Consider the following 24516-nt stretch of genomic DNA (forward strand, 5'->3'; position numbering starts at 1 on the left):
CTTCATTCTAGCGGGCCGTCCGCATTACCCTTAACACGCAGGTTGGTCGCAACGTTGAAGCTTATGTCGACGACATCGTGATCAAGTCCCGAGAACAGGCCACCCTGCTGGAAGACTTGGTCGAGATGTTCAAGAGTCTCCGCAGCATGCGCCTGAAGCTCAACCCTGAGAAGTGCGTATTCGGGGTACCCGCGGGCAAACTCCTCGGCTTCTTGGTTTCCAATCGCGGAATCGAGGCCAATCCCGAGAAGATCCGGGCCATCGAGTAGATGTGTCCCCCAGCTCGGCTCAAAGAGGTACAGCGCCTCGCTGGGTGCATGGCGGCCTTAGGGCGCTTCATCTCCAAGCTCAGAGAGCGAGGGCTCCCACTCTTCAAATTGCTGAAGAAGACCGGTCATTTCGACTGGACACTGGAGGCCGAGCAGGCCTTCCAAGACTTGAAGAAGTATCTCACCTCACCGTCCGTACTGGTGGCCCCCGGCGAGGGCGAACCTTTATTGCTCTACGTTTCGGCCACTCCTCAGGTCGTGAGCATGGTGCTGGTGGTGGAGTGTGACGAGTTCTCGGGGCAAGGTGCTGGGTCTGAGCTCCCGGTTGCCCCCGAGTAGCCTCCAGGACTCAGGACCGGTCCCGACCAGGGGATCGAGCTCGGGACCTCGGCAGGCCCCAAACACAGCGTTGAGCTCGTGGGCTGTGACAAGGCCTCGGGCGAGGCTGCGGTCGGGGCCCGCCGGATACAGCGACCGGTGTACTTTGTCAGTGAAGTCCTCCGAGACGCCAAGACGAGATACCCTCAAGCACAGAAGATGCTCTATGCAGTTCTTATCACTTCCAGGAAGCTGCGCCACTACTTCCAGGCGCATAAGGTCTTGGTGGTGACCACATACCCACTGGAGTCGATCCTGTGGAACTGAGAAGGTACCAGGCGTATCGTCAAGTGGGCGATCGAGCTCGAGGAATTCGTTCTGCACTTCGTCAGCCGCCACGCGATCAAAAGCCAGGCTATGTCCGACTTCGTGGCGGAGTGGACGCCGGTCCCTGAGATCAACAATGAAGAGTTGCCCGCGTACCCCGGGCAAGATGGACCCGGGTACTGGGTCATGCACTTTGATGGCTCCCTCACACTGAAAGGCGCGGGGGCTGGAGTGGTGCTTACCTCCCCGACAGGTGAAGTACTCCAGTATATCGTGCAGCTGCATTTTCGAGCAACTAATATGGCGGAATACGAGGGCCTCATCGCTGGACTCCGAGCAGCGATGGGTCTCAGGATCCGATGGCTGCTTATAAAAGGTGACTCCCAACTGGTGGTCAACCAAGTATCCAAAGAGTACCAGTGCTTGGACCTGCAGATGGCCGCGTACGTGGCGGAAGTCAGGAAGCTGGAGCGGCACTTCGACGGCCTGGAGCTACGGCATATACCTCACCGCGACAACACCCTGGCCGATGACCTCTCCCTCCTGGCCTCCGCTCGGGCGCTCGTCTCGGCTGGAACCTTTGAAGAAAGGCTCACACGGCCATCCGTCCTGTCTGTCGAACAGGATGAAGGGCAACCCTTGTGCTCAGTCGAGGGGACCCAGGCCGCACCTTCAGTGGTAGGTCCCGTTAAGGTGCCGCCGCTCGACGAGTGCGCTGTGCTTGCCGGTAGTCCTCAAGAATCCTCGTGGATCAACGAGATCCGAGGGTACTTGAAAGAAAACATCCTTCCCGAGGACGATGCCTCTGCAGAGAGGATTGCATGGCAGTCCAAATGCTATGCCACTGTAGATGGGGATCTCTACCAGCGTGGCACGGACGATGTCCTCCTAAAATGCATCACCCGGGCGAGTGCGGTGGCCATGCATCGTTCCGCATGCTGGTCGAGAAGGCCTTTCGGTAAGGTTTCTACTGGCCAACATCCCTCCTGGACGCTTTCGAGCTGGTTCGGCGCTGCAGGGCGTGCCAGTTCCACACAAAGCAGATTCACCAGCCAGCTCAGGCTCTTCATACCATCCCCTTGTCTTGGCCCTTCACGGTCTGGGGGCTAGACATCTTGGGTCCATTCCCCCGAGCTATCGGGGGCTATGAGTACCTGTATGTCCCCATCGACAAATTCACCAAGTGGCCGGAGGCGGTCCCAGTCATCAAGGTCACTAAGAACACGGCGGTCCAATTCATCCACGGCATCACAAGTCGCTTCGACATCCCGAACAGGATCATCACCGACTATGGCACCCAGTTCACAAGTGCCCTGTTCGGGGAATACTGCGAGGACCTCGGGATCAAGCTCTGCTTTGCCTTTGTTTCTCATCCCCGTAGCAACGGGCAAGTCGAGCGTGCAAATGCCGAGATACTGAAGGGGCTCAAGACCCGGACCTACGACGTGCTCGCAAAGCATGGGAAAGGGTGGATCGATGAGCTACCCGCTGTGTTATGAGCTAACCGGACCACGCCAAGCTGGGCCACCGGGGAGACGCCTTTCTTCCTCGTCTATGGCGCCGAGGCGGTCCTCCCCTCCGAGCTTACGCTCGACTCACCTCGTGTGAATGCATACTCAGAGGGCGAACAGGAACAGCGAAGACACGATGATGTCGAGCACTTGGAGAAGCGTCAGCAACGAGCCGCCATCCGAGCCACCAGATATCAGCAGAGCCTGAGGTGCTACCATCAGCGTCGTGTCCAGGCCCGGTCGCTGGAGGTTGGGGACTTGGTTCTCCGACGCGCTCAAACACGCGAAGGAAAGAACAAGCTCTCCCCCATGTGGGAAGGCCCCTTCATCATGACCGGTGCCCCGCGGCAAGGCTCGTTTTGGTTGGCCACAGAGGACGGGCAGCCTCTCCCAAATGCTTGGAACATCGAGCATCTTCGCAAATTTTATCCATAGGTGAGGGTGTTTGTGCTCGGGCCAACCAGGCTAGGGGCCTTCCCCCTGCCCAAATTGGCCGGGGGATGATACCAACCACATAAGTTAGCACTTGCTATTTATTTTTGTCACTTCTGTACGAATCATTAATATACGCCCATGTTGTTCTTATTCCAAGTTTTTTCCTCTAGAATCCATATGTTTAATCTGCTTGGTGAGATGCTTGACTCATGTGTGAAAACTACACTCTCTCTCATTTGCCCGCTGATAAAAACGGATGCTAGTCGGTATGCGGTACAGGTAGCGATTGCTGACCTAAGTCTGTTGTGGTAGGCTGTGGTGCCCGGCTGCATGGCAGTACCCCGAGCACTACCGAGACTCTGGGGTTCTCGGGTAGTCCTACCGCTCGAACATGAGCGGTCGGGACCGCCTAGTCCCCGGAGTTGGGCTGTCGGTGCTCGGCCTGGTCAGTCCTACCCCGGGCACCACCGAACCATGGGACCTCTTGGTTGTATCTCTGTCTGTACATTTTGCCGGTTCGGGCGTTCGAGAGGTCGCAATTCAAAAACGAGAGCAAGCTATAATGAGTACCGCATTGACAGAGCGCACCAAGCAAAGAAACTTTGCCTATTTTAAGCTTACAGATAAATGCTCAAGAACCAAGCAGCCCGAGCACAAGGGCCTCAGTGCCCAGGGCGCTGCCGAGCCTCTGGGGTCCTCATGTAATCCTACCGCTCGGACATGAGCGGTCGGGACCACCTAGCCCCTGGTTCCATTGCCGGGTTTGCAGTGCTCGGGTGTTAAAAGGATGACCTGGGGGCTAAAGCGCTCTTCCCTTTCCTGGCCTGGTCGGCCGGAAGGCTCACACCGACTCGGTAAGTCACCAAAGTCATGTGAATTTCTGTTCATACATACGCAATAAACTATTGTTCCCGGGTTATTCTCGGAACCCTCGTAAGCTAATATGTTCGGTGAGGCAATCTTTTCGTGCGCAAAACCCCACCCTCGTGTTCGCTTTCCTGGAACGACAAAGACAAATAGTAGTCGGTGTACCGCACAGGCGGCGATCGCTGACCTAGGTCTTTTATGGTGGGCTGTGGTGCTTGGCCGGCATGGCAGCACCCCGAGCACTACCGAGCCTCTTGGGTTCTCGGGTGGTTCTACTGCTCGAACATGAGTGGTCGGGACCGCCTAGACCCCAGGGGCGGGCTGTCAGTGCTCGGCCTGTCATGTCCTACCCCGGACACCACCGAACTGTGGAGACTCTTGGTTGCATTTTCGCCTGTGCGCGTCTCCGGTCTATTTGTTTGAGAGGTTGCGGGGCGAAAAGCGTTCATTGGTCATAGCGTGTACCGTGCCAGGTGGACTCGTTTCTTGAGCAAAGAAATTTGTGTCTGTTTGTGTTTATTTGACTCAGCAGCCGTGTACTCGCGAGCACCCGGGGGCAGTGCGCCTCGAGCACAGGATCCTACGCGAGGGCTCGGGGGCTGGATGCTCGGGTGGTCCCGTTGCTCGAACATGAGTGGCCGGGGCAACCTTGTTCCCAAGGGTAAACTGTCGGTGCTCAGCCTGGCCAATGCCTCCTGGGTCATCAGTACAAACAACATCAAGGAAGAACAAGCACAAAACGTTGTTCGATTACAAGGGTGGCTTCTATTATACTGAAAGGAACCATTCAGAAGGGAATCACTCCCATATTTACAACTTTCAAAAAAATAAAACCCCTAACTTGTTACAGGCTAAGGAGGAGGGCACACATCCTCGCTGCTATCATTGCCCGGGCCCGGCTCCCGCACAAAAAATTCTGCCACCTCGGTGGTGACATCGCGGACGGCTGCTCGGGTGGCGGCCTCCTCTGCCTCCACCACGCCTTGCCAAGCTGGCTCCATCGGGAAGGCGGGGTCTCTGCTGCGATAGCAGATGAGAACATGCTCGGCCACATCCTAGGCCAGCGCACGCCCCTCCCGGGTCGCCAACTCCTGGACAACGGCAGGGAGAGCCTCGAGGCGCCGGGCAATCTCCGAGAACCCAAGGGCAAGATGGCCTAGTGTTTCTAGCCCCTGGGAATCCACAGACACGGACCCGAGCTCGGCCGCCTACACGGAGTCCCGCGCCCGCCGAAGGACATCCTGCATCATCGCCTTCACGTTCGTCCACTCTTCGTGGACGGCATTAAGGTCCTCCACGGCTTTCTTTAGCTGAGCTTCAAGACTTTTGTTGTCGGCGGTGCTGGCAGGGACGTCCTTCGCGGCCCATACCTCCTAGAGTTGGGCAGCCACCTCGATCCGGGCCTGCTCCAATCGCTCAGCCCGGGCCCCGATGGCCTGCTCTTGGGCAGTTAAGCCTGCCTCCTTGTTGGCGACGTTCTCCTCCCGGGCGGCAAGCGCTGACGATGCCAAATCAGCATCCGTCTCACGCAGTGCGATCCGCTCCTCCCGACGGAGAATGTCGTCGCGGCCGCGCTCGAGATCACCGGCTTGGCAGCGGAGGTCCGCCTGGGCGGACCGCAATGTTTCCTCCCCCTTGCCGACCACCTCCTCCCGCGAGGCAACCTCCTGCTCCCGCAGAGCAAGCTACTCCTCGCGAGCGGCCAGCTGCCGGTGCGCTTCCTCGACGCCGTCCGCGAGCCGTCCCAGGCGGTCGGCCTCCTCCTGTGTGGCGACGGCCTCTTCACGGGCCTCCTCCAGTGCCTTCCACTCCACGGCCAGCTCCTGCATGGACCTTTCGTAGGCCGTGCGAGCCGTGGCCACGCTGGTCTCCAGCAGTTTGCGGGCCTCGTCCAGCCGGCCCCTTTAATCGACTAGGGCGGCGTGCTCCTCTTCAAACTCAGCCCACTCCATCGCAATGGCCACCTCAAGCCGCCCGATGACCTCCCGGGCGCTTCCCAGCACCTTGGGGAGGGGTTCCGGGGCCTAGCCAGGGGATGGCCGAGAGCTGGGTCCCCTCCGAGCCCTTTCAACAGAGGTGCTTGGGGACCCCGATGGCGGCTGCGCCAGCGCCACCCTTATCGCGACGGCCTCCCCTGTAGCCGGTGGCTCCTCCCTAGTCGGAGGACTCAGGGAAGAGCCAGTCGGGGTTCTCGACTCAGGGACAGGGCAAGGCCTGACTGCTCGGGAGACGTCCGACCTCCTGCAGAGTCCTTGGGCGGCCTGGAACGAAAATAGGTTAACCCCTAGCCAAGACACGGGCAAAACGAGCTCGAGAAGGAAAAGGGAGCTTACGTGGTTTTGGGCCCGCGGTACCACCATCGGGATTGCGGGATCTGGAATTCTGGGGCCTGCGGCCTGGCTTCTGACCTTCTCCTCTTCGGGGGCAGGCTCTGGCCCCCGGACCACTGTGAGCTGGTCCCAGCATCTGCCAGCCGTCGGCCAGGGTTCTCGGTGCGGGGATTGCGGAGGTGACAACGACAAAGAAGACGAGGACGGTTGGGGGATATATGATCGGGGATGCTTCCCCTTGTCGCCCCAGCTCAGCGGCCTACCGTCGTCTGCGGTAGTGCCCCGCCCTCCGTCATCGTCCGCCCTAGGAATGTGTAGTGTCCCGGGCTCTCGGTGCTCCGTGCGGTCAATCGGCCCCTGGGCGTCAAAAGCCGGCATTGACTCTTGCAGAGCCACCCGGCCCAGGTCTGAGCAGAGCGCCAGGTCCTCGCGTGACAGGACCGCCCGGGCAAGGTCTTCAACGCCGGTCACCACCTTGAGCAACACCGCCAGGGCCCCGTCGTTAAGGTTCCCGTCCTCATCTACGCACGTCCTCGTCACGTCACGAGGCCCAGTGTACATCCAGGCGGGGCGAGAGCATTCCCTCAGGGGGTCTAGCCAGCGACACAAAAAATTGGCGACCACCATGATTGAGGTAAGCCCCGCCTGGCGTAGGTCTTTGATGCGGTTCAGCACCGGGCGCAGGCGGGCATCCTCTGTGGGGGCGGACTCCCAGATCGGTTTGTTTGGCTCCGCCAGCGATCGGGGTAGCGAAAGGAGGTCGTGGGGGCTGACGTCGACGTAGACCCAATCCTGGCGCCAGTCGTCCCACTTGTCGCGTAACTCCTACGGGATGTAGGCGTCACCGAATCCCTCCCGCAGGCGAAAATTGCAGCAGCCCACGACCTCCATGTCGTCCGACCCCTTCTTCTTCCCGGTCGCTCAGAGGATGAAGAAATGCCGGAAGAACGCCACCGACGGTGGCACCCTTACGAGCATCTCGCAGAGGTGGGCGAAAACGGCCAGAATCACCACCGAATTGGGGCTTAGGTGGGCCAGCTGGACGCCGTAAGTATCCAGCACTTGCATAAAAAACGCCGAGAACGGTGGCACCAGACCAGCGGTGATGAAGGAGGCAAAAATGACGATCTGCTCGGGCCTACGCAGGGCAGGCGGATGGGTGGCCGGTGTCACCACCGATGCTCCTCGCTGGCCAGCGGGGACCATAAGCTTTAAACCTTCTCCGCACCCTCATCGTTCAGGATGCCGCTGACACTCGACACTTACCGACGGTCGCCTCCTGCCCTTGGCATCTTCGGGGGTGGGAAGTGCGCTGGAGGAGACTGGAGTCAGAGTGCACTAAAAGCTTAAGTGCGCAAGAAAGACAAAGGCAAGAATGGCAACAGCAAGATTGGTGATGGGGAAGGTAACGGTCCGTTGCCCCTCCCCTTTCCTATCGCAGGGAGTTCAAACGCCTTATTCCTCGGCACAATAAGTGAGGCACGTCTTCCTCGATCCGCGCAGTTGCCAGGGGCGACTCCCCCCTCATCATCACCTTCCTCGAAAGTTTGAAGGGCACACACCCTTTCACCTCCTCCTTGGGCTATACCAAGAGCCTGGGCCTAAAAACTGCAAAGGCCCGCAAAGATTTTGGCACCGGGCGATAGAAAGCCACGTGGCACCAATGCTGTGATCGGCCTCGAAGAAATAGGGCCCCATCCGCAGTCTCTGGGCCATCGCTTACCGATGGACCCAGGGGTTGCTGTCGGTGATATGGGAACCAGGGGTTCCCGAGTCTCGAGGCCAGGACAGCGCAGTGCCACATGGCGTCCTCCCTCGGGGACCATCTCCCCGAGGGCCCGAGAAGAGCCAGGTCTGGGAGGGGGTGCTCGGGGCCAAGAATGGTTGGTCCTCGAGTACCCAGAGTTCCCCGAGGACCCGAGAAGAGCCAATTCCGGGAGAGGGTGCTCAGGGCCAAGAACAGTTGGTCCCCGAGTACCCAGAGTGCCCCGGGGACCCGAGAAGAGCTAGGCCCGGGAGGAGGTGCTCGGGGTCAAGAACAGTTGGTTCTCGAGTACCCAGAGTTCCCTGAGGACCCGAGAAGAGCCAGGCCCGAGAGGGGGTGCTCGGGGCTAAGAACAGTTGATCCCTGAGTACCTAGAGTTCCCCGAGGACTTGAGAAGCCCCTCGCCGGTGGACCCCGCAAGGGCTCCACGATGAGGTGTCGATCGGTGGGAGGCCCGATGCTGCATTTAAGGGGGAGCGTGGCCGGTCACAGCAAACCAGTCCCACCCACGCCTGTCGTACTGAGTACATCAGTCCTTGCCACCGCCTGGCAGGAAGGTGTGGGAACAATTAATGCGGCGAGTCCCATCGCATGTCCTTTTGTGGGGTCCATGGAGACAGATGGCTCGAAGATATCTTTGATGGGCTCGAGGCTTATCGCCCATCGCCCCGTTACATCAGACCGTGTCAGTCCTACTCTGACCAGACGGGCATGAGAGGGTACTCAGATGCTGGCCAGTGGACCCCCTACACCTGCTAAAGTTGGGGCGTAAAGACCAACGGGACCGTCCGAGGGGCGCATTTTCAACCCTCTATAGCATCAACTGTAGACCCATGATGGTTGTTTTCCATTTATTGTTTACGGGAACTTATGCTCTCGTTCTGGGCACTCCCTAGAGGGCCTCCCCCCCGGTAGATAAAGGGGGGGGGAGCACTTCGTAGAAGGCAGGCGAACAAGAGACGACCGAAGCTCAAGACTTAGAACAGCAGCACCTTGTAACACATAGAAAAATGAGAGTGCTAGAGATCCAGAGAAAGGTATTTCAAGAGCATTAATAACACACAAGACACACAGGAATAGGATATTACACCTCCGTGCGGTCCGAACCTATCTAAATCCTTGGTGCATTTACTCCTACTAGCCGGCGATCATTCGTCCCGCCTAAGTCCCACACGCATTAACCCCACGTACGAGGTAGATCCAGGACCAGCCCCTCGACCGAATATCAAAGGGGGTCCCTCGTTCGTCATTTTCTATTTGATCACTATACTTATCTTATTGCTATTGATTCGAATACCCCTCTTCTGCTTTAGGCGTTCCCAGAAGACGCAGAGTTAATCAACAAATAAATCTCACACTTCTTGGCAATGCATATGCTCTTCGGCGGGGGTGTGATACCTAGTTTGCGTAGAAGACGGCGAAGATCAGCGAACCTAAGGGGTACAAGAACTGATGATGATTTTATGCCACCAATGCCTCGACGTTCCACCAGCCATACAGGATAAGGTTCAACGAACATTACAAGAGCACGTGCTCGTACCGTGATACCTTAAGACAATGACGACGACGATTTCATGCCACCTCGACCCCTCCTCCGAGGCCTCCATCTCCAGAGGACCGTGATGACTGTGAAGATGATGTTGGCTTTTCTTGTACCCGTCCTCCTAACTTCCAACCACCACCTCGGAGATGACAACCATCTTACCCTGATAGCCTTGACTGGCACAACTGGCATTCTTTCGTTAATCTACGTCGTCACTTTCCGCCGTCATCTTGAGATGATCAATGATACAAGGGTTAATGTTGTGCATGTTCAAACGTACCTAAGTGTTAAGACTGCCCGACGCCTTAGATACTATATGCTTTCTTACTCATGCATTTTGAAATATACAGTTGAATTAGCAACTAATTTCTAATTTTGTTCAAAGTTACTAATTACATTAAATAACAACACATCGGTACATAAAATGAAGAGCCAAATCACTGAGATAAAATGACAGTTAAATTAACAACTCGTTTCAAATTTAGTTGAAAGTTGCCAATTACATAAAATAACAAAATACCGATGGCAAATGACACAAGCGAACCGGCCACACAGGCAAAAAAAAAACATGTATTTTGGGTATTCGGCACAGAATACAGTGTATTCAGCGCACGGTGTGCCGAAAATACCTTTTTCGGTACGCCATGTCCCGAAAAACTATTTTTGGCGCACCGTACGCCGAATACAGATGCTAAAATCGTAAATACAGAAAAATATTATCTATTTCATTAAATACGCTCACGTATATTATATAAATTCGTATTTTTACCATCTATTACCCAACTGTGATAACGGGATTATTCACTGTGACCATTGTTGCACCGTAGGGGGCTGGCGACGGTAGCTGCGGCGTGGCGACGGTGAATTGATGGTGATTACGCAATGAAATGATTAGGCATGCCGTTTTTTATAGAGAATTTCTGGTATGCAGGAAGAAGGCGAATAGTTATGGCGCAGGAGAAGATTGGTCGTGGCGCTTTAGTTGCTTGGAACCACCGTTGGATTTATTACGGAAGTGGGAATGGTTGGAGCAACCGAGAGTGGAACAGGCTACATATTGTAGCTGGTTCCAAAGCCAAACCGACTACGATAATCTCGTAGTCAGTTCATCCTCGAACCGGGGTCGATAAATAAAGTTGCACACTCGGTTTAAGCTAGCAACACTACACCAAAACATCTTATCAGTACCATTTTAAAATTATCATCAATAATGAATTTTAAACCAACACTGATTACTCAACACGGGTAGTCAATGACTATCAGTATCAAGTATGAGACCAGCACTGAAAATCACTATCAGTACCGATTAGTGGCTCCAACCGGTACTGATAGTCGGTCTCGATTCAACATTTTCCGGGTTGAAAAAAGTTTCAATTTTTTTTTGCGACCAGAGGCACTCGACCAGAGACTGCTCACCCAATCACACCCAATATTCATAAAGTCACATGATATTCGCTCGCATACGGCAACAAAGACTCAAACTCAAAACCTCAAAGCTTATGCGTATGTATGACCCCTATAACCATCTCAGCTATCGTCTGTTCGTGAGTACAGTAGCAAAATAAATTCTTTTGACATCTTCTGATCAAACATTTGAATAGCTATTTGGATATCTAAATGATCTCAAATAAAAAAGTCATCAACTACAAAGTTGTAAATCTCGTCGAGAGCTACAATTTTTATATGAAGTTTTTTCACATCCGATTTCGTGTGAAAAAGTTATAAACTTTTTTAATGTGAGCTATCATGGATAACTGCTGCAACTTTATTATAATTATTTAGACATTTAAAGGACTTCAAATAAAAATGTTTTCAACTACAAAAGTTGTAAATCTCATCTAGAGCTAGAATTTTCATATAAAATTTTTCCCTATCCGACTTTGTGTGAAAAAGTTATAAATTTTTTAAGATGAACTGTGACAGTAACAATTATCAGTAGCGGTTCATAATTAGAACCGGTACTTATACTAATTATCAGTACCGGTTTGTGGCTAGAACCGGCACTGATACAGTCACTATCAGTGTCGGTTTTTACCTCTTTAACTGTTGTTCGCGCACGGGAGTTTAAGAACCGGCACTGATATATTTTCAATGCCGATTACTATCGAATCGACAATGATAAAACACTATATATATGGTGTTTTATAGTAGTATCACTGATCGGAATAAGATACAATTAGCTCGAGGCTGGAACCTACTGTGATTGTTCCTTAAAAACCAACTAAGACACTTTGAAAGGCCGTGGAGAAAAGAACCGATGGTGACAGCCATCTTTAGGACCAATTTCCAAAACTGACTGCGATCATGGCCTTCGAACCGACTGCACTATAAGGTTTTGTAGCAGCGGGTTCTGTAACCAACAATGGTGACATGATCATTATTGCCGGTTCCAAATTGGAATCCTTTGTGGTAATCCGTCTTAGGAACGAGTTGTCTCAGAGAAAGAAAAATCACACACATGGAATTCCACCTCACAAATTTATACAAGGTCTCATGATTTTTTTACGCGAATACGTGCCCATGCATTTCCTAAGCTTCGACCTGCGACCCCTTGACTTTGTGCTTGCACATTAGCCTACCTAATCGACTCTCTTCATAGAGATTGTTGCCTTGGATAGGATATGTATATCTTTGATCCTCTTTTGCGGATGTATTTCTTAGCTCTTTTTCATTCTTGCCTCTTGTGGTGCCCTGAGTTATTAACTGTTCCTAAGTAGTTCATGCATTTTCTATGGTGTCTAATATATGTGATGTTTCCATATTATATGGTTGTTCCATTGAGATAAACATGTACAAACCATTTGTTTCATTGCTTTACATATAATGCTTGTTCTGAAGACTGTAACACTGCCCACAAACAAGTGTGAAGTAGTGAGTTACTATGAACAAATCTATTCCTTGGCAAAGTTTTCATGTTTTATTCATCACCATTAACGGTTCTATTCAAAAAATTACTATAACTGACTGTTCCAATTAACAATCATCATTGATGATGGCATTATCACTGACAAATATTACTTGGAACCCTCAGTAATGTATTACTAACAGTTTTAAACAGAACAGCCAATGGCAATAGATTATCACTGACAGTTATTTTGTTCCAATTTTATCACTTTAGAAACCATCAATAATAAGGATTACAGTTTCAAGAAACCGACAATGATAAGTTGTCAAGTTATTGAGTTTAAGTGGAAGTGTAAGGATCATAGCTCTACGTTTGGCAAGACTAGGGCTAACAACAATTAAGCGTCTAAACCGCCCATACAAGGTCACGTACCGATATATAACAAAAGTAAAGTCAAAAATGTACTTCAACTCCATGTTTAAATGGTACAACGAAATAAAAAAAAACTTGAAATGATAAAAAAGTAAGTACCTAACTAATGAGTACTTGGTTCATCCGAGCCTCTCATATCTTCATCAACAATAGCATGTAAACCTGAACCTACAAATTATAATTTGCATATGTAAAAGAAATATCATGCAAAACTACAATTAATTAATGACCAAAAATTGATAATCAAGAATACAACATACCACTAGCACTAGCTGGAGGTAATATGTCACATCTGGTTTTAAGACCAAACCGAATGCAGTTATATGTGTGCACAAGATCAAATTACACACATATAGTGACTTCATAGATAGTAAAATAGCACAATATCTATTATTATAATGTTAGTATCATTATTACATCAAGGACCCATAGATCTCAAAGAAAAGTACATAGCTGCGGAAAATAAAGCATCAACGCCCAAAACTCCACAAGTCACGACAGGAAGACCAACATGCATAGAACACATCTCCTTCATCTTCAGGATGCTCCAATGCTCTTTCATCTTCCACTAAGCAACATAAATAATTGGGGAGAGAAAGGGTGAGTACGTCTTCTACCCATTAAGTGTGCGAAAGCATGACATTGGGCTAAAGACAAAGAAGGCTAGACACATGGTTCTTTTGCAAAAATGCCAACTTTGAGTAAAACATTGTAAAAGGAGCCTATTATTCTAAAAGTGAGGTCATCCCAACCGAACAAGCTAAGGTTCCAACCACCTCGCGTGAGAACTGAGGTTCCAACCACCTCTATCATCTTACGGGTTCTAACCCCCTGACCTTGGTTCTCACCCCCAAGACAGACCACCAAACCACGGTTCCCACCACCGTGATTACCCAACCAACCAAACTAACCAATAATCATGTGAGGGTCCACGCAACTCTTGATCGTGAGCACAACTGATATATCAGTTTTTACTCTACAGATGTCATACACTTTATCCACGAGTCGCGATTCCCATATGCCCATGCCGGCTAAGCACTTACACACTTCCTTTGATGTGCAGCTAGGTCTCACTACAAGGCCTTTTCAAAACGTCTCTAAGCATTTATTTGCCCACTAAGGTTTCAACACCATACATAAGTGGAGTAAACTCCATCCCAAAGGCCCCTTCTTGTGCTATAGGTAAAAGGGAAGTCCACATAGGCTCCTTCCATGGAAGTTCACATAGACACCTTCCACACCCTACACCATCATATGGCCCCATATAGTACTGGGAGAACATCTAATTACTTGGCCAAGTTATTCCCATGTAAGCCTTGTGGTTGTACTATTTTCATAAGTGGTCGCTCCATGAATTGGCCCTTAACCATCGACTTGGGTAAGACTACCACTAACCATAGGGGTAAACTAACCATCATGAATACTAGAATAACTAATACCACCTGGAACATATTCACAGGTCAACCAGAGATAACCATTGCCACAGATAATTAACCATAACATCACATCCACCCTCGGTCCATTTTACCAAGTCCTTAGGTGTCCATGTTGCTATAAAGATTTACAAACATACCCTTAGGTTTCATATGTCCATTAGCATGTTATTAAGAAATACCCACAATACCTTTATGAGCATGGCTAAGTATTTTTACCCATAACCTAGAAACAATAAAACCTAGGTGACAAGGAATATCAGGAAATTCTAGTAGACCCTAACAATAGAAAACTACCCATCATATTGACTGCATGCAATTTTATAAAGTAAAAAGAATTTATAAAACAATAGGAGCCAAATATTCAAGGACACTTGCCTCCTTCGATGGCTTGCTGCTCAGGCAACTCGAACTCCTGCTCTTAAAAGTTCTCGTACGGCTCCTGAACATAGTCACCTAATTGTGCAAACAACAGACAAACAAACAAATAAACAAAAACTACTAAGAACAGAAGACAAAACAGAAAAAAGACAGTACAAAAACCCTATGGTTGGATAGATCATACTTTTTTTTTAAAAAAATGAGCGAAAGAATCATCTAAATCAAAGCTAAACAAAAGTTATGGCTAAAAGAAACTATAGGGGCTTTTCTGTAAAACTACCTAATTTCGGGATTTAATGGAATTAATGTTCCACTGGAAAATATAATTACTGTGCAATGCTGACGATATGCTGATGCAATAAATGAAAAAGAATTTATAAATAAAATGAATTCTGACTTGGCTGCTGACTGGGCCACCAGCTAACGTGGATGATGACATGGCGCCACACATTGCAACACGAGGATGCTGACGCGGATTATGAACCTACTGACTAGGCTAAATGAAGGGGTACGCCGAGATCTAATCTCGGCAACCCAGATCTGATACGACAGCTGTGGACGCGCTACCATTCCATGGTCGACGTTGGCGGACTCGGGACGACGTCACCGCCGCAGCCATTGCTGGACCTTCGCTGGAGTGCATCGATCTATGGCTATGGGCTACAAATCCCTATGAGGAGCGGTGCAAAACGAAGAGGAGGCGGAGGGGATTTCATTGAGGGGTTCGCGATGGTCGGAGAGGGACCAAGGGTGGCGGGTGACGGTAATGTGTGGCCGACGGGTCCTGATGATGGTGAGGTGTTGAGGACAGGCTGTACGGGCTCTTGGAGTCATCGCAGAGCCGAGGAGGTGCTCAGGGAGGCTAGAGACAGTTCGGTTGTGGCGGGTAGCCAATCATCTTATGATTCAACCAGTCATTCGATATCTTATTCCTCAAATTAGTCTTGATAACTATTTTTATAGCTAAGAATGCTCAATAGAAAAAATCAAGGCCAACTTGATAGGGCGATAAACCAATGAAAAAAACCTTATGTTTGTCAGTTTAAACCATCTTAATAGCAAGACTAAGGTCATAACATCTTGTGAAACTGGGATCATATCTTACATTATCAACAAATATGTCAAATTGGTCCCTAAGGACTAGAAGGTTATATAGGGAGAAGTCAGTGGTATAAATCTTAGCAAATTCTAATAATAAAGGAAACCTAGAGTGTTTGACAAACACCCTAGGTTTGTCAAACACGCTAGGTTTCTTTTATTTTTCTTGGATTCAGGGGTTCACCTGAAACTTTGAAACTGAGAAAAAAAAGCCTCTAGTGACTCAAGGATTAGCTACTGCTTGAATCAAGAAAATGGAGATGTAGACGTGACCATATCCCAAACTATCATCAGAAACATCCCTATGTTATGGCTATATTATAACAACAGAGTATTAGCTTGGATTTGCAATAAATAATCCATATTAATATTTGACAACAGGATCCCGATGTTGTAGGGTGACTCTTTTGAGACATTAGTGGCCCTAGATGCTTGAATGCGAAAACGGTGCTATCAACGACCGAATGGACCATCAGGCATCGCCACTGAGAACTTCCACTGCATTGTGTTCAAAAACGTGGTTGAGAAAAAAATATAAATATATTCTTGGTTTTAGTTTGCAAAATAACTAACATTCAAGGTGTTGATAGCAAGATTTAATATCTATAGTGGTCACTATAGTTATGATTAGCTTAATGATAAGAACTTAAGGTTAATGCCGATTTAGTTACTACTCAGTTTTGAATTGAAAGGCAGAGTACTTTGATTAGGAAAAGCTATATGAGACCGGGAAGTAGCTGCTGAAGATGACAAGGTACAACGATGAAACATAGAGCTTGTTGGGATCTTTCAAGAATGTTGTCGGACATGGTTGATTGTGTGGGAGTGGTCAAACCAAGAAAGGTGGTCTCCAGTTAAGGTGGCCTTCGAACAGGTTACAAATCGAGCAGTGATTGGTCAAATTCGAGTACATAGTCTTTGAGAAATGGTCAAACTGAGAAGCTGCTCGAGTCAACATTGACTGATTGAATTAGAGCACATGATCGGACTGAGCAGTTGATCTTTGAATAAGTGGAAGACTGGTCGAACTTCGAGCATGTTGGAATCCGAGCACATTGGTCTTTGAGCAGGTTGGTCGAACTTGAGCATGTTGGATACCGAGCGTGTTGGTCTCCGAGTAGGCTGGTCGAACTTCGAGCATGTTGGTCTCTGAGTAGGTGGAAGAATTGGTTGAATTCGAGCACGAGGATTCTGAGTAGGTGGTCGGACCGAGCGATGATTGGTCAAATTTTGGGCACATGGTTGGACCGAGCAGGCGGTACATGAGCAGGTGTTCACATCGGGCAGGTAGTCGAGTCCAAGAAGGCCTTACTGCAATAAAGGATACACGGGTAGATATATGAGAACTTACGAGATCAAATCTGAAAGATACACGAATTGCAGAAAGTTCAAAGATCATATGGTATGGCCGAATAATATCTTGTAAATCTTATTCGGTTGGAATTAGGAGTCCTGTTTTTCTACGACTAAGACCTGCCGCCCTTTAAATATGAGAGGATCATGACTAATTGAATTAACCAATCGATCAAACATAATCTACATTATCTTTCATTTTTATCTCTTTTGCCTAGCTCCTATATATATAGTCCCGTTCTCTTTTTCAATATACATTGCTATCTGTTCTTGATCTCGACAACTAAGGACAAGCCGCCGGTCATCCGCACTATGACGAGGTCCCTCTTGAGTGTGAGTGACGACGAAGATCTGACGACGTAGCGCCATGACCAGGGTATTCTGAGTGCTGCTCGTTGAACAGTTATCGTCAGTGTTCTTGATCCACATTGGAACTTTCGATTATCCGGGTCGGAGCTTTTTGGTCTAGAATTGCACACGAGGTGCTCAGTGTTTGGCGCGGTATCTGTACACATCAACACAGGGGAAATGATGCTTATTGTGTAGATTGTCTATATTATGCTGTGGACAACCTTGTGAAAGAGACTTTAACAAGTTCATGAATCATAGTATAAACTAGCTAAAAGATTTATCTGCTGCAAGAGTCAGTTAACCACTGTACATGGAGCTCTGTGTCCAGAGCTCCCAGGGTAGGAAATTATAAATGTTGCGGGATCAGATCATTTAGTGGTGATTAGTTAGCGGAATGAGATGGTGAATTGCACCACCCAATCTATATTCCTATAAAATACATGAGTTATGACAGAATCAGATGATTTCCACCGTCCACCCGAGTTGATCAAATGGGTCACCGTATAAAGATTATTCTCGTTTCTCTTTTTAAAAGTACATTTAATTTTCTATTATATGTCTTCCATACCTAGATATCCAATATTTACCTTTCATACATTCCAAAAATATATTCAATATCTTATTATTTACTTTCCATATCTAGACGTCCAATATTTATCTTCCGTACATTCACTGTCGGGTTTCTCCAAATGGTACGCTACCTTCCGCACTTCGCCTACAACACCGGATTTCTCTAGACGGTGAGCCGTCTCCCGCACTTTACCTACAACGTTGAATTTCTGGAGAGGGTGCGCCTACATAATGTATGCAAATCTCTATTTTATTATACTATATTATTTTATTTCTTCATATTTTCATATCCTAAATTGATTTCATATGTGTGAATCATATGTGTAATCGCTAGTATATAGTAGTTCCGGACCCAACCCATTATTTGTTTGGTTTGAGCAATTGAATGTATCTATCCATCGATACCTCATTTATCCTAAACGTATATCCAACGTAAAAACTGAGAAATGGTGTCATCTCATCAAATGTCAAGAAACGGTCTCACCATAAACGGGAACGGGCTCCAGCCTAGTTGGTTAGCTCATTAGAGTTCGAGCTAATCAACCGGGGTTCAGACCCTGCTTGCTTCCCGCAAAATGCCTTTCTAAGGCGGGGCTAAGCCTCTATGGTCTTACGATCCCACTATAAATCAGTACGTCACGTCCTGAGACAAGTTATTATTAGTTCCTCGAACGGAACACTTTGTTACAGAATTGCAAATTAAATTGATCTTACTAGCCTGCATGATAAGATGCAACATTTTTGCAGAGTAACTTACACGCACCTGCTTATCGATCTTGCCAGCGTGCAACAAACAAATCGGTCCTGATCACCCTGCAAGCCTGCATGTGCACCGACACTGGATGCCGGGACCATAAGCACAGTCAGTGGTATAAGACAAATCCATTCTGGAGAATGAAGAATTGAAGACGACGCATTAACTGTTCTTTAATTTTGTATTTTTGCTCCTCTGCCTAGACACTGGATGGGTCCATTCTTGTCGCTGCAAATCGTTCAAATAATCAACAGCGACACATGCACAGACTCGATCCATCTGTGCTTATCCCGTACATAGATCAGGGTTTCAAAATACGTCGGTAACCGTTTGATATTCGCGGTTACCAACCAGTTTGATGTGGTTCGTATTAAGAAATCGACCGATTTTCGGTTAAATTCAAATTCAATATTTAAATTTTTTAAAAATTTTGACGAAATTCGACTGGTTTCTACCGAATCCTACCGAATTACTGTATGCAGTTACCGCGAATTTTGAAGAAATCGCTGGGGGGCGGTTTTCGGATATAAAACAAATTTGTAAACCTTGACATAGACAGGCACAGCAAAGATTTTGTTTTCTCTGGAAATATGACAGGAACAGCAAAGATCATATAAGTCATACACCTCAGTACCGCTATCAAGAACAGTAACTGCTGCTGCTGCTAGACTACAAGGGGAAAAAGGAACGGACAACTGAAAAAACCGAAGGCTGTGGAGATTTCAGGTTACTGCGTTAACTGGAAATTTGGGATTGAATTCTGTCTGTTAGAGAAGAAAATTTCGACATATACCTAAAAAACAGGTTTCAATGTCGATGAAATCTAATGTATCTTTGCAATAAAATCAAATCCAAATAGGACAGATTTTTTTTGACACTCCACCTGCCGCCGCTGCTGCTATCTATATAAGCATTTGCACACTAGACCAGTAGAGCATCACACACTGTCTCTTCTCTCATGGCTGCCCACATGCTCTACTCCGTGTTCCTTGCTGTCCTCGTAGTCCTCGTCGCCAGCCCGGCGACGCGGCCGGCGGAGGCAGCGTCGGCGCACCTGCACTTCTACATGCACGACGTGACGGGCGGCCCGTCGCCGACGGCAGTGCGGGTGGTGAACGCACCGCGTGGCTACTTCGGCAACATGTTTGTGATCGACGACAAGCTGACCGAGGGCACGTCGTCATCGTCGACGACGGTGGGGCGTGCGCAGGGGTACTACATGTGCGCGTCAGTGGCGAACCTGGAGCTGCTGGTGACCATGAACGTGGTGCTCACGTCGGGGCCTTACGCGGGCAGCTCGATCACGGTGGTGGGGCGCGACGACATCAACGCGCCGGTGCGGGAGCTCTCGGTGGTCGGCGGCACGGGGGAGTTCCGGATGGCGCGCGGCTACGTGCTGTGGAAGACCGTCACCCCGGAGATTATCGACCTCGAATTGTTCGTCAACCCCTGAGCCAGCCGCTCGTGCACAGCGTGTGTACGACGTAGCACGTCCGCTCATGAGACGTGACACGGTGACAATGAGCTTCTACACGTCACTGCTCCTGTTGTCAGTGACGAACTATGTATGTTATTGCGTGTATGTGTGTGTGGCTCTTTAAATAAGTTCGCGGTTGAATTGTTGTCCTTGGCATGAAATAAGATGAAGAATAATAATAAATGGTGAAATTGCTTCCCGTAACCGACACGTGTCCCAACGGCAACATGCTTCTACTTCTACTGTCAAGCTAGCTATATGTCTTAAAGCATTAATTAAATCGAATGTAATGAAACGTGTTTTGCAGTACGATTTACTCTATATTTTAAGCATAAGTCACATATTGTATCCATTTGGATCATTTGACGTCAAAGGCCTCAATTGACAAAAAGCCAATCTCGAGGCACTGTTTCAAAGACAAAAAATTCAAAGGAATTGCATAAAAGGATTCAATTCTAACAAAAAAAAAGGAAAATCTTCTGTTCAAAACGGGCATACCTTCATGGGCTCCACAATACAATAATTTTCATTGGGGCGTGCTAAATTTCAATCGCCAGAAATATGGCTTGCTAGCAGTCGACGCCTAGGACCATCAGCCATCAAGTCTTCTTCAACCTCCCACAGTTTCGCTCACGCGCGACAGAGATTCCCCACGCAGACATATCACCTTGCTCCCTCGCCCAGCCCGCATGCTCCCATCCCCGGTGGCGTCCTTGCCGTCGGATCCACCGCCGCGTCCCACCACGCTAGTTAACCCGGCACGTGATGCCCCGTCCTAGCTCACCCACCATTGGTCTTCCCACCACCTCGCCGCCGGCCGTCTCACCCGCCTCCTTCCCTGAGCTGTCCTACCTCTCAAATCCCTCTTCTAACCCTAACGATCATGGAGGAACCCCAAAACCCAAAACCCTAACTCTGATCGACTAAAATTTTAGTCACTGAACCGATTTTCATTATGACTCCCGACTTACCTAGGTTTTACTTTCATGTAGATCTCAGTGTGCATTTATTAATTTGCGTGCGGCCTGTATTTTGTCAATCACCTCGCCAATCAAGTGTGGATCTGCCCCAATCTAGGGGTCAGGAGAACAATTTTCACGAATCATACATTAACACTACTAAAAAATCCTGATCACGACCGGTTTTCCAGCCAGTAATGACAGTTCCTGACTATCACTACCGGCCAACCTAATTAGTAGTGATAGAGGTTATCACTATAGTTAAAACCTTGAGCCAGCATTCTTTGGGAATCACTGTCAGCTAATGGTTATAACCGGTAGTGATCCTCAGGGAAATCACTTCCGGTTTGGTTTTTCAGCTGGCAGTGTTTTGCCTCCTCTCTCTTTCTCCTCTCTCCCCTCTCTCTCCCTCCTCTCTCCCTATCTCCTCTCTTCGTCTCTCTCTCCCTCTCAATACATATTTAATCAAGAAACATATAAACAAAAATTGTTTATCATTCAACACAATTACAATGAATTAGGGGAATAATCAATAATATTCTAGCGGTTGAAGTTTCGGGTAGACTTCCTCCTTATAGTATTCTCTCTACTAGAAGGTAAAGTGTCTTTGGTATCGTCTGAAGGTCCCTCACGCCACGGCGGCACAATCAATTTATGAAACTTGTTGTTTTGATTGATAACATGTTCGATGAAGAACCCGACGATCTATTCTTGAATGGCATGTATCTCAGTTGTGTGCTATTTGAAGTGTTGCATTTGAAGAATCGAAAGAATTAATCCTTGAACACGTATGGAAACTGAAAATAAGACATCAATATGTAATTTCATACCTCAACATCATTAAACATGATATCGTCTCCGTCTCCGCTGAATGTATGTATGAAACTAAATAGATAGAACACGTAAAGATTGTTATTGGGTGCCTGCCTCATACATTTCAAGGGGAAAGGAAACTTTAGTGGAAAGGAAACTCTAGTTAAACTTGTCAATTTTTTGCCAGAATAAGTTTCACAACTCATTTGTAAACATGAGGTTGTAATGGCAATTTGATGGCGAGATGCAATCACTAACCTCTGTTTGTTGGTTGCTCTGAACATGCTTAACTAGAAATTGGCATTTACTGTCAGCATTCACATGCTTTAGGGCCTGATGATGTAGATGTGTTGATGATGTAGCAAAAACCAAAAATGGTACTGCTATCTTCTGAAAAATCAATCATCCAGAAGCTTTGACTTTAAATCTAGATGGAAAAATATTGGAACATTAAAGACCTGCTTGGCTATCAAATAAATTGTTCATTAGTATACCATTCAGATTGTGATGGGTACATTGAAACATGTCTGAAAGATGGAGGAAAAAATGCTGAAACAATATTCATAGTTCCAAAAATAACTTATGACATGATTATGAAAATATATCAAAAGGAGATGTGCTTGGACACCAGCTCAGATGTCAGCATGGCCCAGGGTGCTCCGAGAGCGGGAGCACGAGCGGCCCAGGGTGGTGATGTTCGTCTTGAGCTTGTCGCCGGCGACGGCCATGAGCTCGCGCGCCAGGGACACGCCAACCTTGCCGCGGTCGTCCTCGCGCTGGTACACGCAGCCGAATCACTCGTCGGCGGCACCCTTGTGGGTGCGCACCGTGTGCAGGAGCCGGTACTTGGCGTGCGCCGCGTCGGCGCGGCGGTTGGACAGCAGCGCCGCCGCGCCGACCATGCGGAAGGTGCAGTTGGACAGCAGCATGGAGCGGTCGTTGCCAAAGTACCAGTTGAGCGTGATGTTCTCACCACGACGGCGTAGCAGCTGGGGTTCGCCTGGAGCATGTCCCTGGCCAGGTCGACGGCGATGAGCCCCGCGCTTCAACCCATTCCGCTGAGGTTGAACGACTTGGCGTCCTCGCGCATCTTGTAGTGGTTTACGATCATGGACTCCAGCGACGGCGTCGCGTTGAAGAGGCTGCAGTCCACGATGAGCACCCGCACGTCGCGGCGCGGGTCGATCCCCGTGGCCTTGAACAGCGCGTCGAGGCAGCTGAACATGACGGCCTCGGCCTCCGCGCGCGCATCCACCATGGACAACCGGGGAGGCCGCGCCTGGATGCCCGGCGGGAGGTACGTCCGGTCGCCAAGCCTGGACCTTTTGGTGATCTTGGTTTGGAACTCGAGCGCCTCGGTGTTGAAGAAGCCCGTGATCTCAGTCATGTCCAAGAAGCCATCCTTGGAGATGGCGTGCTCGTCGCCGGGCTTGTAGCACGCGAAGTCCACGAGGTACACCGGCCGCGGCCGCTTTATGTAGTACGGTGAGCAGCAGCACCGCCGTGCCGAGCCACGCGACGCAGGTGAGCAGGTCGAGCGAGTACAGCCTGTCCACGCTGACGCTGCTAATGTCGAGCCGCGCGAACGACCAGGCCGCCGCGGCTAGCATTGGCGGCGCGATCGCGAACGGGACCAGGACGAGGGTGCCGGGAGGCAACGAAAAATTTATCGATAACGAAAATTTATCAAAGGTCATTATCAGATTTATCAGAATTCTATCGGTTGTAGATAAAAAATTTTAGATAAAATTTTAAAAAATAGTTTAATTCATCTAGAAAATTAAATAGATTACATCCAAATCATTTGATTAAAAAATAACACACAAATGAATTAGGATTACAGGAATGGTCTGACGGCCTGCGATTTGCGGACCGACGTTTTGTTGCTTGCGTGTTAAATTCGAAAATTAAAAGATACCAAATTCAAAAAATATCAAAATTTTTTATTGGTAAGGAAATCTATCGGCTCCCACCGATAAACAGAATTATTGAGTTTATCTTTTTTTTTTCTACGATAAATTTTTCGCTGCCTGGAGGCCGCCGGCGCGTAGGCCAAGCCGAACGTACTTGAGGTTGACGCTCCACGCGAAGACCGGCAGCCGGCGCCGGATCTTGACCACGAATTGAAGCTGCTAGGCTCCGCCGCGGCCTCAGTGAAATCTAGCTCTGCCGTGAGGCGCTCGCGCTCCATGACCGCTGCGGCCTCCATGGAGTGGAGTCTCCCCGCTGGTTGCTTCGGCTTGGACGAGCTCGAGTTCTTTGCGTGCGCGCGACTTTATTGAGTTTGGTTGGAGTTGGGTAGAAAATGGAGAAGCATGCAAATCAATTTATAGGCGTTTTCTTCGGGAGCAAAATGATTGTGGTGCCTGCCGAGAAAGTAACAAACGTCGAGTTGAAGATTTGAAGAGTTAGAGCTGCCATTTTAGCGGTCAACTTTCAGCCATCTAATGAAAGTCACCTAAGAAACTGTAGAAACGAAAATGGTAATTACAATGAGTGAATAGATGTCTTAATAAATTTCTTTCGAAATAGATAATTTTTTTCTATTTCTCACTTAACGCACCTCAAAACACTCAAGCGGAAGCAAAATAATTAGATAGATAAAGTAAAAAGACTAGTTCCATAGAAACATGACTCCACGAATGGAATATGAACCATATGTTCCATTCAAGACCATTTTATATG

At 48.7% G+C, this 24516-nt stretch overlaps 1 protein-coding gene and 1 pseudogene across 1 annotated transcript; one reads left to right on the forward strand and one right to left on the reverse strand.

The window, feature by feature from the left end:
- The first annotated feature begins 19528 nt into the window (after positions 1–19528).
- LOC133903613 (dirigent protein 1-like) lies at positions 19529–20263 on the forward strand. Its single transcript, XM_062345037.1, has one exon. It carries the CDS (start codon positions 19541–19543, stop codon positions 20033–20035), a length of 495 nt encoding a protein of 164 aa, XP_062201021.1. The 5' UTR covers positions 19529–19540; the 3' UTR covers positions 20036–20263.
- Positions 20264–22470: 2207 nt separating this feature from the next.
- Positions 22471–24516, reverse strand: part of LOC133903228 (3-ketoacyl-CoA synthase 1-like) — a 30713-nt pseudogene continuing 28667 nt past the window's right edge.

The sequence above is a fragment of the Phragmites australis genome, chromosome 21 (genome assembly GCF_958298935.1).
Source record: "Phragmites australis chromosome 21, lpPhrAust1.1, whole genome shotgun sequence".
Taxonomy (NCBI): domain Eukaryota; kingdom Viridiplantae; phylum Streptophyta; class Magnoliopsida; order Poales; family Poaceae; genus Phragmites; species Phragmites australis.

Bases quoted from the DNA above. Each gene is read 5' to 3' on its own strand.
- LOC133903613 (XM_062345037.1), top strand. From the start codon at position 19,541: ATGGCTGCCCACATGCTCTACTCCGTGTTCCTTGCTGTCCTCGTAGTC.